The sequence below is a fragment of the Patiria miniata genome, unplaced genomic scaffold, assembly GCF_015706575.1.
Source record: "Patiria miniata isolate m_02_andy unplaced genomic scaffold, ASM1570657v1 HiC_scaffold_7, whole genome shotgun sequence".
Lineage (NCBI taxonomy): Eukaryota > Metazoa > Echinodermata > Asteroidea > Valvatida > Asterinidae > Patiria > Patiria miniata.
Window position 1 is genome coordinate 4398917 of NW_024037074.1, and position 20299 is coordinate 4419215.

The 20299-nt window shown below is 40.3% G+C and overlaps 1 protein-coding gene across 1 annotated transcript; it reads left to right on the forward strand.

The window, feature by feature from the left end:
- The first annotated feature begins 1026 nt into the window (after window positions 1-1026).
- Window positions 1027-20123, forward strand: LOC119744747 (endothelin-converting enzyme homolog). The gene is given in 24 exon segments (XM_038220846.1): window positions 1027-1347; window positions 3531-3674; window positions 3885-3992; window positions 5215-5376; window positions 6776-6859; window positions 7307-7524; window positions 8058-8086; window positions 8088-8118; window positions 9589-9705; window positions 10478-10564; window positions 11400-11533; window positions 12164-12279; window positions 12282-12385; window positions 12603-12701; window positions 12948-13025; window positions 13233-13336; window positions 13887-13945; window positions 15104-15155; window positions 15435-15502; window positions 16097-16227; window positions 16634-16699; window positions 17030-17116; window positions 17563-17639; window positions 18638-20123. Coding segments are annotated over 24 exon segments (2289 nt in total). The 5' UTR covers window positions 1027-1313; the 3' UTR covers window positions 18738-20123.
- The last annotated feature ends 176 nt before the right edge of the window (window positions 20124-20299 follow it).

Here is a 20299-nt window from a genome sequence, read left to right on the forward strand (position 1 = left end):
TGTGACGAACACTTTTGTGTGATTTCAGCTAAAAAAGCTGGGTTTGAAACAAAAATGGTTATGCAGGGTAGGCCTAACTTTCATAAGATGAGTCCAAATGGCGACGCTATCAAAGACATTTTGCTGAATTGCTCATCTGAAATCTGAGGAAAATTAAAAACAGCTTTTCGCACCAATGGCGGTTATATTGGATTCCAAGCTTGCATTCTGTGGTTGGTCAAGTGACTATGATTTTTTTTTACATTTCATTCCGATATCGTTCAACCCGGCCTGAAGGCCAACGGCAGCAGGGGCAATGGAATATGACACAGGGTAGCGGTGCACCCAAGGGGGGTGGGGGGCACTCGATTTGACCACGATTTGACCTTGGTGATATGTATGTGGCTTATTTTCGAGTAGTATAAGAGGGGTGTAAGTGGCGCCATCAACGTCAAAATAGCCCCCCTCCCCCGCCCCCCCCCCCAAAAAAACCACCCCAAAAAAAAAAAAAAAAAACCACCATTTTTTTCTGCGGCCGAAAATTGTGGGCAACATTTTTTGAAAACAATTTAACTTCCACAAAATTTCAAAAAAACCCATTGTGAGCCCCACCCCCCGCCAAATCCTGGGTGCGCCACTTACACGGGGAAGGGGGGGCGGGGCAGAGAACCGAAGTCTGACGTCAGCTGTCCTTGTTCTGCTTCACACGCTGATGTTTTCATACACTTATAAGCTAAGTGTGCGTGAACCAGAAAACGCGATACCCTCCGTCCGAAAAAAATATGCCAAAACAAGGCCAGCAGATAAAGCGATCGATCAGCGCAGGAAGGCCACCTATCAGCCGCTAACACGATCGCAAAGAAATGGAAAGTCACCCAACCCGAACGAATGGTTTCGGCTGGCTACTCTTCAAAGGAATAAGAAAAAGTTGAAGGAAACAGGAGCAAAAAGATGAATTGGATTTAAAGATTAGTGGCAGAAGGTACCTTGGAAGTGCTATAATAGGACGTGGCGCGACAGTACGTCAGCTTATATAAACATATCTTTCATTAGTAAATGCATTTTCACCGGTTGCTAGTGCGTTACCATTCAGCACTCCAGAATCAAGAACCATTCACTTTGTTTTAATGAAAACGGGCCTGAGAGCGAGATAAGGAGATTTCAGAAGTTCCTGGACGTCCACGTACGCCAACCCGAGCAGAACGCGGAGATAAGCCACGGGTACGGGGACGGGTTCATGGTAAACTTTTCACACCCGTTTGGTTGATGATACCCGGCTTCATATACCAGATCCGTTCACAGCCGGCCGCTCGGAATTCCGTGCAGAATTGATCATGGACAACAAAGGCAAGGACGTTGATTCTTCAGGTAAGCCTCGTTTATCAATTACGGGTCGATTTTTGTTTTGGTTTACGATAGCTGCTCCCTTTCCTCCCCACCCCCCCCCCCCCCCCCCCCCCCCACCCCCAGTTTCTTGTGCGTCATTACAGACGGCACAAAAAAATTATATTCCTAATTATTGTGCCCCATCACCCTGAAAACTTTGGAAGTGGGGTTTGGCATGTCTAATATTATACTAAATCACAGAGAAGTAAGTTATTTAGCATTATCCTTTTATAATCGTTAGACGTTGGACAACCTCCATTCGACCAGTAGCCAAGAGTAAATTTACAGATGGAGCGGACATATGGGAACCTCATTTTCTGGAGGTTCTGACAATGAAATGGTCATTTTTGCCTTCCACGTCACCTCGCCCCTTACCACTTTGCCCCATTACTACTTAGCCCCATTGTAAATTAGTCTGCGTATCACCCGTTATCCACGGAGCCAAGTCCTGTATAACGTCTGATATGTCCAGACATGCAGATATATGCAAGCCGCGCGCCAGCCAATCGGAGTCGACTTTACTAAATCGTGACGTCATTTCATTCCTAAATCAGGACTAAATGGTTTGATTGGTCAATTCGACTGCAGTGTTTTGTAATACAACAACAGCCGGGCGCGATATCGCCTAACATGATACAGAGTGCGTGAGACATTTTTTTAATCCATTGTCTATGTGACGCGCAACGGGTGAATGACCGAAGACTCGATATAGAAAGCGCCCGCTGATTGGTCAAAATGTAGGAGGTCAACAGGCGGGGTCTTGCCTAATTAATCAGCAAATCTGCTCACGCATAATAAACCATGGCGTAGGCTAATTACATGGACTTATTGTACATTGGAACAGCATACATTAACGGACATAATTCCTGCAACGTAAGAGCGTCCTCCATAGACTAAAAAAATCTCAAAACTACAAGTTTACAGATGGAAAATGGCGTCACAGGTTTCCTGAACACCCGGAACAAGTGTGTCTGTTGTGATCTTCATGGTCGATTTAAAGGTGGTGTTAAATGCATGACTTTTTTGTAGGCTGTAATATACAAATACTGACGTAAAGATTTTTCAAAAGGAGAAACATGCATTGACAATCCAAACAAATCCGTATTTTCAGATGGAATGACCCCAGCTACAGCGTTCTATATATTGAGCGTTTATTAATCCTATAACTGTCAAGGGCGGTCCAAGTAAACGCGGACACTTTTGGTTCGAACTAGATGCCAGAAGGACAGTGACACAATCGAACCTCGAGGTCCGATCGTTAATGTCCTTCATTGAACTAGGTTCATCATTATTTACACCAGAGAGTTGGTAAGGGTCGTCCATGCACACCTAATTCCACCTAAAGCCCTATAGACATTTATTAGACAATATGCAAGGTAACCACCTTGGATGGCGCAATGCTTTCTTCTGACATGCCATATGGAATTTTGACTGAAAATTGAAATCCGGCCTATGTAAATTCCCTTACAATGGACTCTATAATGGACCAGTGGTGCAAATCCGTGTCGGCGTGAGTTTGTCTTACATACGCAGTGTGGACTTCCGAACAAAAGACGTCCACATAATGTAGGTAGCACCGACGTTGTGTGGACTTACCCCACGTCCACACAGTGTTTCCCCATTTCTGGAAAACAGGTTTAGAGGCATTTTTGGGTTAGGTTTATCTGTAGCAGAATGAAGAGAAACACTAAAGGGAATCATAGGGTTGAAAGAGTTTTCACAGTTTGAGAAAAATGAGTTTTTTCACTGGTTTTTCTTAACTACACGAAAGCAATGGAAAGTCCACACTAGTCATGTGAAACAAGTATGGGTGTGTGTGTGTGTGGGGGGGGGGGTGTGTGGGGGGGGGGTGATGGGGGGATGACCAAAAATCCTAAAATTACCCGACCGTGGGAAATCGACAAGTGTGTGGGGGATGGGTGGGGGTGGGGGCACAACACATGACACTAGGGGCGCTGTTCATGATTGGCCCTCCCCACCCCCACCCCAGGATTGACGCCCTTACCTGTCACTGTCCTAAGGTTATGTTCACTAAGGCTTGTTGCTACATTATACACTTGTTTAAGTATACACCGAGTGTTAATATATATTATGAACTGTGAAATGGAAATAAATGTGATTGAATTGAATTAAATGTGACCCATTATTCCCCTCATTGTTAACAGGTATGGCAGTCAACCACAATGGCAACGAAATTAAGGAAGAATTCGCCATGGAGAAACAAGTTGACCACAAGAAACCCAGCAAGGTGTATCTGGTACTTCTGATCATACTGGCTTTGGTAGCTATCGCTGTGATCATACCTCTAGGTCAGTACTATACTGTATGAATTATCCTTTAGGCCTATAACCATTTGTTCTACTTAAAAAGCATAACTTTGTTAACCGAACAGAGTTTAAAAACTAGTGCAGAGATTTTTTTTCAAAATGTATCAATACCTCTTCATTAACACCCCCCCCCCCAAAAAAAAGGGTTGAAGGCTTTTCGTTTCACTTGCCTCCGTGGTATTCTTACGACAGTTGTGATCGCTTTGGAGAAAAATGAGCTGGCGAAGGAGGTGGAGGAATTGAAGTCGGCCGAACAATCCAAATCCAAGACATGCACCTCGAAACAGTGCATCAAGTCAGGTAAAGTTTCCACGCGATACGTTTTGATCTTTTGTCTTTAGGTAAAGTCGAATCCGGACACGTGGTCCCTGTACACCCACGGAGGCCCCCCTTAATGGCGTAAGTATTGGGCTAGCTGGTATAGAGCATGAACTTCCATGACAGTTATCCTGAATAGTTTACCTAAGTTTTCTGTTGCACCTCAGCATGTTAACAAATCTCTTATGCGAATTTGTGAGGTTCTGAAAAGGAAAGAAAAGCAGGGGACGACGGGCAGAGCATACGGTCCAAAACGTAGAAATTTACCGGTTCTTTTAAGAAGCTCGACCTCATACTCACAAAAGAGATGTTTTGCATGCACTGCAAAAACTGGAGTGTTAAATTTACACCATTGGTATCTATATAGGACCATCTGGTGTTAAATTTTACTGATGTTGTCCTATATAGATACCGAATGGTGTTAAATTAACACTACAGATTTTGCAGTGTGGTGCAAACGTCAACCTAATGTATTATTGCTATCGTCACCTTGCAAACCTTCAAATCTTATCAGTTATCCAGAACACAGACACACCTCCTTCTCCATTGAAGGAGGGCTCCGTGATAGAAGTGACAGCGTGCCCTGATTGGTCGAGACATTTTGTTTCTGTAACATATCGCTAGGTTCATTAAGTTGTCTTGACATGCATTTTCATAGGCAAAATGGTTTGGGCATGAGGGTGCATGAAGGTCTATAGACTTTATCAAAAGAAAAGCAGTTTTCCTGCACCCATCATTAACAATTGGTTTATTCGTTTTCATGATGTGATCGAAAGAGATCAGCAATTGCTCCTGTATTTATTGGTTCCAGGTAACAATTTACAGCGAGCAAATGAAATCAGCCCAAGTGGGTGGGTACCAATAGCGCTGCTTCATCATTAGCCGAACTAATTTGTGCCTATCAGGCAAGAGTCTGTTGAATGGACCGATCCAGTAAGCACCGCCCCATGGTGTTCCGACCAATCACAGCCTAGTCCGACATGCGTGCACGCGCGTATGATGCGCGCAGCAGGAAAATGCAGTGTGGCAATGGAGAGGAGCACGTGTTAATTTGCCCAGTGCGCAGCGGGCGGGCTTACTTGATCGGTCCATTACGCTATACTTGGGGGGGGGGGGGTGGAGGGGCTAGAGACACGTTCTGATATACTTTTCTCGAATGCAGGAAAATTGTTTAGTGATGCCATTTTTTTCTACGTTATCCCAGCCGCCATCTATCTCGACAATATGGACCAAGACGTCGAGCCTTGTGACAACTTCTACGACTACGCATGCGGGGGCTGGCCGAAGAGAAACGTCATCCCGGAGGACAAGTCAAGGCTCGGAGCCTTCACACTGCTAGACGAGGAGGTGGATGTCAAACTGAAAGGTGTGTACAATTCTGTACAGTCATGTACATTGTTCCTGGGGTAGAAAACACAATATAACAATTATTTAGACCCATACAGGGTGAGTCAAAAAAAAAAGCGAAACCCAAATGTTCGGACCATTGTTTTAGTGAAGGCCTGCATATATCACTTTCAAAATGTAGGATGCAAAAGCCCAATTCATAAGATTTCTTTTAGTATAAGAATCATTCAAATCACTCATGTACTTTTTAAGTTACGGCATTTTAAACACAACCACCGGTTTAAAGTTCTGTCCACGGATCACAAGAAGGTAAGTGTTCTTTCAGCAAAACGAAACGAAATCACATTGGGATGTGTGTGAATTGTTTTCGTCTTGCTGAAAGAACGCACGCTTTTTTTGTGATCCGTGGACAGAACTTTAATACGGTGGTTGTGTTTAAAATTCCGTAACTTTAAAAGTACACGAGTGATTTGAATGATTCTTTGCACAAAAGAAAGCTTATGAATTGGGCTTTCATATATCTTAGATTTGAAAGTGCTACATGCAGAACTTCACTATAACAATGGTCCCGACATTTGGGTTTCGCTTTTTTTGACTCACCCTGTACAGAAATCTTTAGAAATCTGGCTACATGCATAAAGGGAAACGCTATGGAGATTGAAAAAGAAGGGAAACAAAGGTTTTCCCCTCCAGTATACTCTTTGTGGACCTGTGAACAAAAGAGATCCACAGGATGCAGGAAGCGTGAACGCTTTGTGGACTTGCACACATCCGCACTAGGTTTCCCCTAGGTTTAGAAGGCATTTTGGGGCTAGGTTTATCTGTCGCAAAATGAAGAGGATCACCATGGGCGTCGTCAGGATTTTTTTCATGGGTGTCGCCAGGATTTACAGCACTATGACTTCGCGCCTCTTTTTCTTTTTCCCTCTTTTTTCTTCTTCTCTTTTTTCTTTTGCTTTTCCGGGGGGGGGGGGAGAAGCGCGCCCCCCCCCCCTTGCCCCCCCCCCCGCGACGCCCATGTGGATCACTCAAGGAAAGCAAGATAAAACAAATTGGGTTGAAGGAGAGTTCACAGTGCAAGTAAACAAGTTTTTTCTCCGGTTTTTCTAAGCTATTCTGAGCTATTCACGAATACAAAGGAATGTCCACAGTGGGTATGGTTAAGTTAAGTCTGCTAGGTTGTGTGTTTGTCGGACTTTAGGACGCTTTGTTGCATCAGATATATAGAAGCAAAGACATCATGCGCATGCTCATAATCATCAACGCGGCAAGTGCGCGCGGCATCCATTTGTATCGTATATAGAAAAGTGTTTATCGAGCCATTAACACTTTTGTCGCATATTGTTGTGAATGAGTTTTCAATGGAAATGTTATTGCTACTTAAATTCAGTTTTTTTTGTTTACTTGATGGTCTTTAGAATTGTTCGAAAGAGAGGGAAAGCACAGCAAGGCGAAATCCATCAGGGGAGTTCGTAACCTCTACAAGTCGTGTCTGAACCTAGGTGGGTGGCAACTTTTTGTCCCAGCTATCAATGAGCATGTCATCATAGATCATGCAATGTGAACTCAAAACCAGGATGTGGTAGGTCCACTTCGTTTAGGAGCTACAACTAATATAACGTCATGTTGTTTGAATTTTTTTACCATGGTTAGGTTTATCTGCTCATTAATGCAATAAATTGGTTCCGTGAAAGAAAAATCATTAAATTAACGTATTGAAAATTGTGCATTGATGACTATTACAAACTGGGGGGGGGGGGGTGATGTTCAATAGATCATGCAGATAACAAATGGGTAAATACAAACAAGATATGTGACTACACTGTTTGTATACCAATAAGACTTTCTAATGAGAAAACTTGAAATGGCGAGAGTTGCATGCTCTGTTGTTCGCAGCAACTGTAAAATAACTGTTTCCTTCGGTGTCTGCTCTCGGACCTTGTGCGCAGATCACATCAACGAGAGGATTTCCCAGCCCCTGGTGGAGCTGCTGGTGGCCGTGGGTGGCTGGCCGGTGCTCAGCAACATCTCGGGTGGCAACTGGGACCCGATCAATTTCCATTTTGAGAGATTGTGGGCCCTTCTGGATGGCAAATACGGCGCTGAAATGATAGTCTCCTCGGAAGTCAAACCGGATGAACGGAACTCAAAAATTAACGTATTAAAGGTATTTCCATAATATTTATCCTTGAGCAAGTTCGGGCAAGAACCATTAGTCGACTAGTGGTTGATTTGTGACGTAACTTACGCCTGCGCACTATAAACAACGCGCGAACGTCTCTATAGTGAAACACTGGTCGATATGTCATCGCAAAACTTCTGGATCCTGGCTCCCTGCTGTACGTTATGAATGCTTGCAGCGATGCATCCAGGCCGAGTAGGTTGGTTTCAACTAGTCAACTTGCGTAGTCAACCATCGTCGACTAGACAGAGTTCGGGCTAACTTTAGTCGAATAATAACCATTGGTCAACGATAGTTCTTGCGCGAACTTGCCCCTTTATGTAAAAGCTTTAGCCTTTTTCGACTGTGAGTTTGGACTGAACTTTTTGGTAGCAGCTACAGGGAGTCTGCATGCATGCTTGCCTGTGGGCAAAGAAATGCTGATCAGTGATCCTATTGGCTAATGAAATCCGAATGGGCTTTTCAAACGGTTATCTCCAGTCAATAAACTATTGGCGTTCCTTTTTTTTTTTTTGCAGATTGATCAACAAGGTCTTGGTCTTGAAAGCAGATTACTACCTAGACGCAGGGTTTGAAACGGTAAAGCAATTCACACATTTCAACCACTGAACACACACACCGTCAGTGACACCACGAAGTAAGGCCAAAAAAAAATAATAAGTCGGTCTCTGGTCAGCGCGCGCGTCGATTTTAAGCATGCGCGTCGATCTTTTTTTTTTCCAAAATGTTCCGCGGTAGCTCCAACAGCGCCCTCTATTTCCGCACCTCCTCAATTTTTTTTACCAAAGATCACCAAGGAATGGGAAATTGCACCAAGGCAAATGATTAAAAGCACCAAGGCAAATTATGGAGGACACCAATGTACATGAGGACACCAAAAAAGCAAAATAGTACCCCACCTTGTCTGTACAATCCAAGCTTGAAGAGAAAAAAAAAAGCAAAAAAAAAAAAAAAAGCCGCGTGGCCGCGTCAATTCCGGAACTTTGGTCTGACCAGAGACCGAATATTTTTTTTTGGCCTAACACTGAAAAATTGCCTGGGTTAACTTTACCCAAGAAAGGGTGAAAACTTAAACTACCCAAACTTGGGTTGTTCTATAACCAATTGTTTGGGTTAGAATTTATGTTGAATTCAACCAAAAGTTGTAGTCATACAAGACCAAATTCAACTTGGTCTTGAATTACCACAAGTTTTGGTTGAATTTAGCAGAAATTCTAACCCAAACATTTGGTTATAGAATAACCCAAGTTTGGGTAGTTCCAGTTTTCACCCTATCTTGGGTAAAATTAACCCAACCAATTTTTCAGTGAACACCCATTGAGTTCGCGCTACGCGAGCGTATTCCCGAGTGTTTTTCGTTTTCACGAAGAATTCATGTACACTGTGCGCTGAATTGGTCATTTTCGTTTTCACGTTGTTTGACACTCATCTTTATTTCACCAGTTTGAAGGCCTTTTATTAAAATTATCAGTAATTCTATACGAATACGGATACATTACATTCCTGTCAACGTTTTGAAATGTTTTTATCCAAATAGTATTTCCGTAACAGTGTTGTAACTTTGTGACAACGAAAATCGTTCGCGCCAGTGTCCAATGTGCTTGCGCACCCTTGAGTGTTCCTTCGTAAAAACAACAATTGTCGGCAATCGGTTTATAAAGTACCACTGAAGTAGACTTTGGTGTTACTTCGTGGAATCTGTGACGATACGTCATTCCTAAAATGGGCATTGCAAAAGCTTATGACCTACTTAAATGAGTCTACCCACAAAGTGATAAAGGTCTCGAATGTTTAAGAATGCTTGGGTGAACTGTTATAAAACGAAAATGAATACTTAAAACTTATTTCTCTCAAATCTATAGAGAGATCGGAGTGCAGAAGGTTGCAAAGTGACTTCTTTCTCTCCCTTTCGGTGATTCATGGTAACTTTGTTATTACTTATACAGGTGAAACATGCAGTTACAGGTAAAACTATTTTTTTTGTAATGTATGACATGGTATTGAAGGCGTTTTTGTTTACCTCTGTCTTGTATTATTTTGTCTTTTCAGGAGAGAGCGGCATATCTACAGTACATGGTAGACATCATTGTTGAGCTGGGCGGGGACGATGCAACGGCCAGATCAGAAATGACCGCCGTGTTGGAGTTCGAAACAGCCTTGGCAAACGTGAGATGCAACGATAATTTCCCGCCCTTATTGTAGCGTTTCTTTCTATAAAATGGCGAGGGTATATACTTCCCGGAATTAGGAACAGAAATCACTGGCATACAAAGGTCACAGTTTGTGTCTGCTGATTCCAAGCGAGGCATAATTTGGCAGAGTTTGGGCCTTATTCACGCCAGTTGGCCATTTTTGTCGGTTTCCTGAACGCATTTCATTAGGCCTAAGTGTTAACTGTGTAATGGAGTATTTATGCAGGCACAATGCAGCATTCTTTTTTATATTCTGGCTTTAAACATAAGGAAAATTTTAATTACAAATTTAAAATTATTCCCTGAAGTAGACTGGAATTATTAGTAATTAACTTGCTTTCATTTCTCTTCGCAAGTTCCAAAAATTAAGATTTGATCTCACTTTCAATCCAATATGGCCGACTCGTGAATAAGGCCCACTGAGATTCCATTTTGTCTTTAATCGGCCTCATTTTCTGAAGGCACAAATCTGAACATGTATATTTAAACTACAATAATATTTGGTTGATATGAAAGCACTCAGCAGTTTTAGGTTAATAATTGTTTTGCATTAAATTTCGGAGAATAAATTACCGGTATAAAATAGGACGCCACACTCTACTTAAAAAGTTAAAGTTTCAGAAGTCAGTGACAATGGTAGTTCTGCAAATTGTTGTTAGGCATGCAACAGACAAATCTTTAGAAATACATTGTATTAAGTATAAATTTGTTAATGATGTGATTTTTGACATTTTTTCCACCGTCAGATGACTGTACCAGAGACCGAGAGGAGAGACCACGAGTCGTTGTATAATCTGTACACCCTGGAAGAACTGAACGAAGCCTTTCCCCAGGTAAGGCCTTTAGAAGAATTGTTGGTCGTCAGTTTAAGACTCGTTTTACCTGAATGTCATAGCAGGACATGCTGCAAATGAATAGTTGTAGATTACCAAAGCTTACAACGGCTTAAGGAATTGGGCCAGAATTAAAGGGCTTATGAAGTTAATATTTCTTAGAAACATATTTTGTGCCACATTCATATCATCTTAAGTGTATGAAAATTAATTGATAGGCCTTTTCTTTTTGGTTAAGATTGCTGAAAAGTGCACTTCTTTAAACATTTAACATTTCCCATACTTGTCCGGACAACTGAGGGCGCTGTTGTCTTGATGTCATTTCAGGGAGAAACTGTTCATATTAGGTGTTTTTTCTATTGAAATAGTGAACCCCCCCCCCCCCCCCAGAAAATGCTTATTGAAAACATTTGTGAGAAAATTTTGCTCATTGGCTTACTGCCATGAACTGACACAACGAATCACTAATGAAAAGAAAGTTTACGACCTTGAAATATCCAAAATTTTCGCAACTTTGTGTGCATAAACTAATGGCAACATTGAAGTTTCTGCCTGATATGACAGCACACTTTTGATCATGAATATGAAAATTTGCATTAGCATAAAAACCAGAAAGGCACAAATACCCTTGAAAATGGCAAAATGAAAATTGAAAATAAGGTTAAAGAGACACAAAGGTGCATTTTCAAGGATTACATTAAACAAATATATTACATTTCAATTTCATGGGTCCTTTTGTACTTAAAAGTACTACTTCTAGAATACTCTGATTCCTTCTATTTAAAAGAATCGTTTCATAGTCTGTTTTCTGTCGGCATTTCTTTTTAATGTTTAGATCAATTGGACACTGTGCCTTGATCTCATCATGCCGGATCAAGTCAAGCCCATCTTACCGACGGAGCGCATCATCGTCAGGTCGCCTCTGTATCTGGAAAAGCTCAACGAGTGGCTACCGCGGCAGGACAAGCGGTCAGTCACACTATGACGCTTCTGACACTGATGTCTGTTTGTTCCCAGAAACCTGTTTGTTTTTGTATTCGAAACTGAAGTTGTAAAAATCTGTTTTGTGTACAGAAAGCTTGAAAAGTCATGGATGCACATTCAGTTGAGTTAATTAAGATTAGTTGTGTGCTTTAATTCCACGATATATGGGAACTACGATGTAATTTGTCAGTTTTAATTTATAAAACTCATTCTTTTGGTAGTAGGTCAAATCGCAAAATCCATCGTTCCGTAATTATACTCCTGGCTATCGTTGTTATCCCTTGAGCCTAGACAATAATTATAATACATGTAACCCCTTCATTGTTTGGAATGACTAAGTGATCGTGTTAATTGGTAAACATCATGGTCAGCACACTGGGAAAATAATATAAATCTTTCATTTCTGTTTGAACCGTCCAGAATGATCGCCAACTTACATTGCGGGGCAACTGTATATGTCATGGTCAGCATAAAATTATAACGAAAAAAAAAATACATTTCCATATCGGCCAGAGTGATCGCCAACTGTTCATCATGACGTGGCCAATTATCAAAATCATGGTCATCAAAGTCAACATTATGCCCCCTCTTCATTCCTTTTTTTGTACCGGCCAGGGTGATCGCCAACTATATGGTGTGGCGATTGGTGAAGGAAATGGTTGAAGTCCTCGGCAAGACCTTCAGTGATGTTCGCCAGCGGTACCTGAAGGTGATCGAGGGGACGTCCTCAGCCCGGCCCGCTGGGTGCGATGCGTCAGCGACACCATAGACGCGCTGCCCTTCGCCGTTGGGCGGATGTACGTGGACGAAAACTTCCCTGCAATCGCCAAAGAAAGGGTATTAATCACAACAGTTCAAAGCTGTTAGATGCCTTTTTAACCTTCACCGATAAGCCATTTTTAAAATTATATACAGAATCTTCTTCAATTGAAAATCATGTACATACTTTTTCTATTTTTTTTTGGGGGGGGTAGATATGGCCATTGCTTATCAATTCCGTTACTGGAGTGTTGGAAGAATCAATCAATCAGCTTTATGCTCTCTTCTTATGCAGACAATTGAGATGATCGGCAACTTGAAGACTGCATTCAAGGCTATGCTGGAGACCAACGAATGGCTACAGGAGGCGGACAAGAGAGTGGCTGCGGAGAAGGTTAATGATTTGAAGGGTCAAAGTTCAGCAAAGTTTAGCAATAAACCTGTACATACAAGTTTGTCAAATTTTGTTTGTCAACTAACCTTTTGGTCCAGCTGGCACGGGCTATGGCGGGTACCAAGAATTTTGCCTCGTGTTATTCTTGGGTTTTCATTTAGGATACATTTATGCGCATTTCGGTGCTTGAACTTGAGTCGGCTTTGAAGATAATTTCCTTTGTCGACAACTTAATTCCTTCTGCAGATTGACAAAATGCAAATTGACGTGGGATACCCAGATTGGATACTGGACGACGGAAAACTGGATGAAGAATACGAAGGGGTAGGTTTGCAAATGTGTGTACCAAACTACGACCCATAATAGAAAGAAAAACTGAACCAGCATCATTTACTTTCAATTATACGATGTTCACGTTGTGTGCAACGTAACCTGTTTAAAGATAATTTCAACTATGACCCAGGTGAAATGAAACGAGAATTATATTACCACCCCTCTTGAATTTTTTTGTTCCAATTTCTTGAATCTTAGCTGAATTTTGATGCTGAAAACTTCTTCGAGAATTCTCTTCTGTACCACCAGTGGGAAAGAGTGAGTGGTCTCGCGACATTACGGGAGCCCGTGGACAGTGCATAGTAAGTGAGAGCCTGTATTATAGTGGTGGCAGCCGTATTTGAGTATGTCATGTATAATCCTTTATAATTACACTCGACAAATGGCTGTTCCAATCAGCACACCGTTAGTCTTACTCATGTACCCACTCCATATTTCAACTCTAACACACAAAGAGATATGTTTTTCCACAATAAAGTGGAATCTAAGTTTTCCAATCGACTTCGAACGATTCAACGGTTCCCCAGTTTGTCGATGTGTTCGTCAAGGGGTGCTAGCCAAAAGCCAAACTTGTATATGCCGTAGGCCTATGTCATAACCTGGGAAATAGCAAACGGGGATTGTTGAGAAAAGATATATCTTTTTAATGCAAATCGTCTTTAACTCAAAAAGGAAAACTGACTAGGTGCATATATAATAACTATAATAATGTTTCTGAAGTGCACATCGTAGATTTATTTTGTTTCCGACTGTTTCTTTGTTTTATATATGTGGTATTGTGCTTTGAATTCATACTTTACAAAAATCGGATTTCTGTAAAATGTTGCTACTTTTCCAATCTTTCCTTTATAGTTGGCCATTAGGACCGGCTAGTGTCAACGCCTGGTTCGTCGCCCAACAGAACCGAATTAGTAAGTAATTTAGGCGTCCGGGGTGAGCCGAAACATGTTCATTAGTCTGAGGCCAATGTTCCGAAATGACGCCGGGAAACGGGGCGGACTTTTTTTTTCTGAACAACACCACAATGTTTGGGCTCAAACACGGACACAAGTAGTTTGTGTTCAGATTGTATTTTAAATTAAAAATAATTCCCCGTTTCTATCAACGCTTGGTTAACTCATATATGCTGGCAACCTCAATTCCAACTATAGCAGTAAGACAAAATGGGTCATTATATTTAGGCGCATGTCCGTGACTGGATGATGCATGGCCTTTTTTTTGTTCAGATCTTTTGCTACGTTTTACATCTCTTTTGTTGGAAGCGTTTTTTTCATTTTGACTTTCATTTCCCGAAGTTAAAAGTAAAACGCTCGTAAGATCAAACACTCTACAGGGTGAGTAAGAAAAAAAGAAATCCAAAGGGCACCCCTACTATTTCAAAGAAGTTCTGCATGTAGCGCATTCCAGATCTAGGATATGAATACGCTTCTTTTTTTTTTTAGTAAAGGAATCATTCAAATCGCTCATGTACTTTTGCAGCTCATGTATTTTTGCAGTTACTTTTGCAGGAATTTCGAACACAAACACCGCTTTAAAACATTATCCACGGATTACACATATTTACGCTTCATGATATTTCAGTAAAAATGAAACCATGTGGCATAAAAAAACCAGATATCAGAATAATTGTATAAGTCCCCAGGGTAGCCAAGTAGAAGGAAGGGCAAGACTAAAACTCTTGTTGTTTTGACATTCGAAGCAAAAGGTTTTCTGGAAAAGTATTGAGCAATATGAACGATTTGTTTACAAAATAAAACTTATGAATTGAGCTTTTACATCCCAGATCTGAAATACGCTACATGTTGACATGCAAACCTACTTTAAAAAAAAATAGGAGTTGCCATTTTTTAATTTTTTTAACTCACCCTGTATACGGGGAAATAAGACAATGACAATTGTAAAAATGACATTTGCAAAATCTGATCCCAAAAAATCAATGTCATTTTGTCAGACCCGCTTTTTGCATATAATTACTGCACCTCGTGTGTGGTAGAATATCTTGAGAGACTCACACTTGTCAAAAACATCTTTCATTCTGGTGTTTTTGTTTTTTCAATTTCTTTTGACAGTTTTCTTTGCCGGGATTCTTCAGCCTCCTTTCTTCCACCATGATCTGCCATGGTAATATTGTGTGGTTTATTCTCATGAGATTTCGAATTAATGAAGGAGATGTTGAAATTATAAGATCAGTGATCCAAATTATGGCGCCTACTTACAGTAACAGTACTAATAAGGTAAATTTGTTTTATTCTTGAAATAGTAACTTTTTTTAATAATCACTGCTAAATCAAAGGTTATTATTATTAAAAATAAATAAATAGGAAACAAAAGAGGAAAAATAAATAAGAAATATTTTTTCATCTCACTTTTGGATATATATGATTGTTTTCATTGTTTTAGGTATTCTAATTTTGGTGGCATTGGTATGGTTATCGGCCACGAAATTACACATGGATTTGACGATCGAGGTAATAAAGTCTAATTTTTGGATACATGAAGTTTATCATTTAACGTTTGGTTATGTAACTCAAATTTAAACAGAATAATTTTTTCAACATTTCTTTTTCGAGAAGACCAAAGACATTGCTGAATTCTCGTTTGACACCGTTGCACGTTCAAGCCTTCCGCATCTGGTGATCTTGGCTCCAATCCAGTAGCTTAACAGGGGGTCAACGATCTGGAACGAAATCTCTGTCACTCTAAAGGGTTCAGATCTGTGAACTTGAAGATTTGTAAAAAAAAAAAAAAAAAGGAAAAAAAAGGGCGGAGTCGTGCAGAGGACTGCGAGCTCGTATTTCTGTGAAATTTGGATGAATATTAAAATGGCTCTATTTTGCAATGGAGCGTAGGCGTTCATTTTCAAAATTTAATTTTATGGTGGTCTCCAACACCTTTGAGAGTTGCGAATATTTTATAATTTTCGGAAGTACTTGTAATTGGACAGTTGGATGATATCTATACCCATCATGCAGAGCTTTTTTTGTTCTGAGGAAAATGAAACGATTACGGTAGATTTTAAACCATTATGATCCAACACGTGTCCGTTGTTACGTCCGATGTAGGGAGACAGTTTGACGGGGATGGCAACCTGGTCAGCTGGTGGAGCGCAGATTCGGTGGTCAAATTCAAAGAGAGGAAGCAATGCATTGTGGACCAGTACGGGAGATACGTCGCACCCGAGACCAACGAAAATGTGAGAGTCAATCGCTTGCATGACTTCTGTAGTCAGTTTAACCGATTTATAGCATTGGATACATTATTTTCTAATATCCTTTTTTTTTTTAAGAATTGAGCTTGTTTTAGATTCTTCAAAATTAGCTTGATCGTTGGGAAAGAGTTTGAGTATTTTTTTCATACATGATTTTTGCTCATTCTATCCACGTTCACTTTGAGGCCCTATAGTTTGATTAAGTGAGCATAGCATGCGGCATCTTTGAAATTTTTGAACAGTATATTGGACGTTATAATTATGGTATTCTTGATGTTTATACGTAATACTGGGAAAATGTTCTCCCCTTCCGATCACGATTTGCCATGATGATAAGTTAACCATATTATCTAATGGTTAAGGTTCCTCTTTCCTAATACTTTATATACAGCTGAACGGAGTCCAGACACAGGGTGAAAATATCGCCGACAATGGAGGCTTGAAAGAATCGTACAAGGTTTGTTTAGCTAGTCAAAATATATAGGTAAACTAGGGTAATTTTGTACAACTAAAGAAAAGACCTGCAATGCAGCAAATACAGTCGGTAATATACTTTTGAAAAAGGACTCGGCCAACAAGCAATTGGCATTTCAACACCAGTTTTAATTAATCTCTGGAGGCCCATACCAAATCGTCTTTAGAACGGCCGTTGCATTTAGTAAGCTTTTCTATCATTTTAAACCGTTAGACCTCCTTAATCTCTACAGCATTTTGTTCACTGTATGAAAGCAAACAGCTTGAGGGTCTGTTTTCTAACATTTTCGTTTGTTTTCGCTTTTTCTTGCAGGCCTACATCGATAACGTGTCCAAAGAACCAGCTCTACCGGGGTTGAACCTAAACGGAGACCAAATGTTTTTCCTTTCATTTGCTCAGGTACAAACACAAACTTTGTAGTCTTTCTTCCTGAAGGCCCCAGAATTAATTCGGGCGATTCACAATGCAGTGCACCACCAAGAGTTTGCCACAGAAAGTCCAATTTTTTTTTAAGTTTACGGTCGACAAAACATGGCCCATTTGAATGAGTGTCAGTATATAGACAATTAACTTTGTGGCATAGCGTTCTGCCGCCTTTCAAAAAAAAAACACTTTGTTGATAAAAAGAAACGAAAAGGGCAAACAGATACTCGAATCATACGCTTACGAATTTCAAATGTCCCGCGCTGCGAATTTGTCGACCATCTCTCATAATGCACTGGGCAAAATGAACTCTCCGTGGCAAACTCTTTGTGGCGCACTGCATTGTATATCGCCCGAATTGCTGTTTTTTCCCCTCCTGTGATTGCCAAATGTATCAGTTTCATTACGTTTGCCCGTTTCAGTTGTGGTGTGGTGCCTATCGGCCAGAACGTGTGACTTCACAAATACTGAAAGGTATACACAGTCTTCCCCGATTCAGGTAAGCTATTCGTAATTTTCAGATTTCATTGTCTTGATAGACCATTATCATGTTGCAGCCATTTGATTTTTTTTCCCATTCAGATCGATGTAACCAAAGCGAGGCTGGAAGGAAAAATAGTCTGGTTCCTTTTTGCACAGAAACATTATCATTCAGTACTGTTGTGGATACAGGGGACATGACTGAAAAGGTGGAAGCATGATAAAGGTCTATGGGATACGAGGGAGGCATGGACACATAATAGTTGGTGCTGTTTATGGTAAAGAAAGGAGTCCGATTTCCTGACCTAACGATTTCCTAGGGTGCTCCCCAGCATAAAAAATCCCATAGACAGTAGTGATCAATCCCATTCTTCAATGTTTTTTTTTATAAAATACTCAGTAAGATTTTAGGCTTTGCATGGTGGAGATACTAAATAATGAAAGGTTTGCGGAAACACCATGTGTGCATAATTTCTCAACATGGTGTTTCCGCAAACCTTTCATTATTTATAAAATACTCGGAACTCTCACAGCCGGGTGGGTGTTTAGGCTGCACAGAAGACATGATGATCGCCATGTCATCCTCCGAGTTTGTTTTGAATTTTTGATGGGTTGACCAATGACTTTATGGAGAAATTCTCGAGACGAGAAGAGCACCCCTAAAACGAACGATGTTTCCCAAACTGGAAAAGTAGCCATTTTGGAAAATAATGGCTATGCTTTGGCTAAAATGCGTCACTTTCGGTCCCAATTGCATCAAAATGCTCAGAATTGGAAGCCCCAAGTCCCGGCCAGAGGTACAGTCAATTCCCCAATGCCATGCCCTCAGAATTAACTCTCTACAAAAGAATAATTTGAGTGTTTAACTTGTATTTATGCAAAATGACCTCGGGCGGACGGATTTTGGGCATATTACTGGGGTGACGCCTGCGGTGAAGTTTGTGGGAAGAAGAGGCTTAATGAGTGACCAAAATTTACACTTAAACACAGTGGATAATTGGATCTTCCTTTTTTCAGGGTCATCGGTCCGTTGCAAAACAACGAAGACTTCGCCAAGGCGTTCAACTGCCCGTCGACAAGCTACATGAACCCATCGGACAAATGCAATGTCTGGTAGCCGCCGCCCGAGTCCAGACATCACATTTAATTTCACTTTTTTTGTCCGTGTTTCTTTCATTTTTCATTTTTCTTTTTTTGAAGAAGTGTTGATCAAAGTTTACGTCACTGTAGAATACGTTTGGTCCAAAAAGTTTACACTTTTTTTCAGTCACTTATCACCATACACCACCAAGATATTGTAGTTGAGAAATATCTTGATTTTAACATGTCATCCCATTATTTTTAGAAATCTGCGTCTGGAAAAATGTAATATTGTATTTTTACCACCTTATGTAGTACTACGACCCTATCTGATTTCATTTGACGCATTATTCGAACCGTTCTCTGCTGGAAAATATTCAGCTTGCTTTCTGTATATAAACTCTGCTCATATCGGGCTTTGTTGTTAAGTATTTTGTTCCAACAGTATGTTTTAATGTGATAATCAGACGATGATTGCTCAGATGTTATACTGGATTTGCCACGACGCTGTTCACGGGACTTAATTGTCTGTCAGATGATTTCTTGAAAATAATTTAGTTTTGATTTTGATTATGTATTGGTGAACTTTCCGTATGATGTAGATTGGTTAAGTTGAGTTTTAGGAAGAGTAAGGAGGTTGTTTAAGTAAGCTATTGAGATGCACAAAATGATGTAGAGATTATTCGGTGTATATAGTTGGGGTTTTTTTCATTTTTTTTTCATCTTGTATTGGAAGTGAGTTTTCATGCATTGCACCATTATGGCCGCGTTGCTGTTTCTCCAACATATTTGATAAAATTGTAATTATGCATAATGTTAGTAATAGCAAACATCAATTTAGGCTTGCTAATATTGTTACCCAACTTAGGTCTGGACCGCTTGTAGAAATTAGATTTACCAGTTTAGCAAAATTGGAACAAGGGTTCAACTTTAAACCATCGTTACTCGACAGATACTTCACAAACTTGTTTTGGTTGGTAATTGTACCCTAGCTCTGTAAGCGTAAAATTGTAACTCTGTATAAAGCGTAAAACTGTTCTCGTCCTTGTCGTTTTCCTTTTTGGGAGGGGTACAAAATGTAGTTATCTGCTCATGCCATGGCACTTTTGTTATATTTTCAGTTAAATATTTCAACTCACGGTGCTGAATGCAAAATCTCGTAAAATTACAATTAGGGGCCTAAAATGTAAAAAACTAACACTCAGTGTTTGACACATTGACCTAGTTTTAGTGCATAAACAAATATTATAGGCCGTTAACTAATGTTTATTATTGTGTATCACTAGATCCTTTTATTACATGTACATTTCAATTTAAATTTGTGGTTTAAATTAAATTTGGGATCATGTAACTTGCGCGTTTGATGACTGTCCAGACATTAACATGGTTTGAGCATTACAAATAAATTAGCTGGTGACACACACAATGGAAAATACATGTATGTTTATTATATTAGTGTTTGACACACCCCAGGAAAATATTGGTTTTTACCAATTAAGTATGATCAGAAGTAGTATGAATTTATTATGAACAAAACTCAAAACAACTCTCTCCCCCCCCCCAAAAAAAAAGACAAACAAAAATACACAACCCAACAAC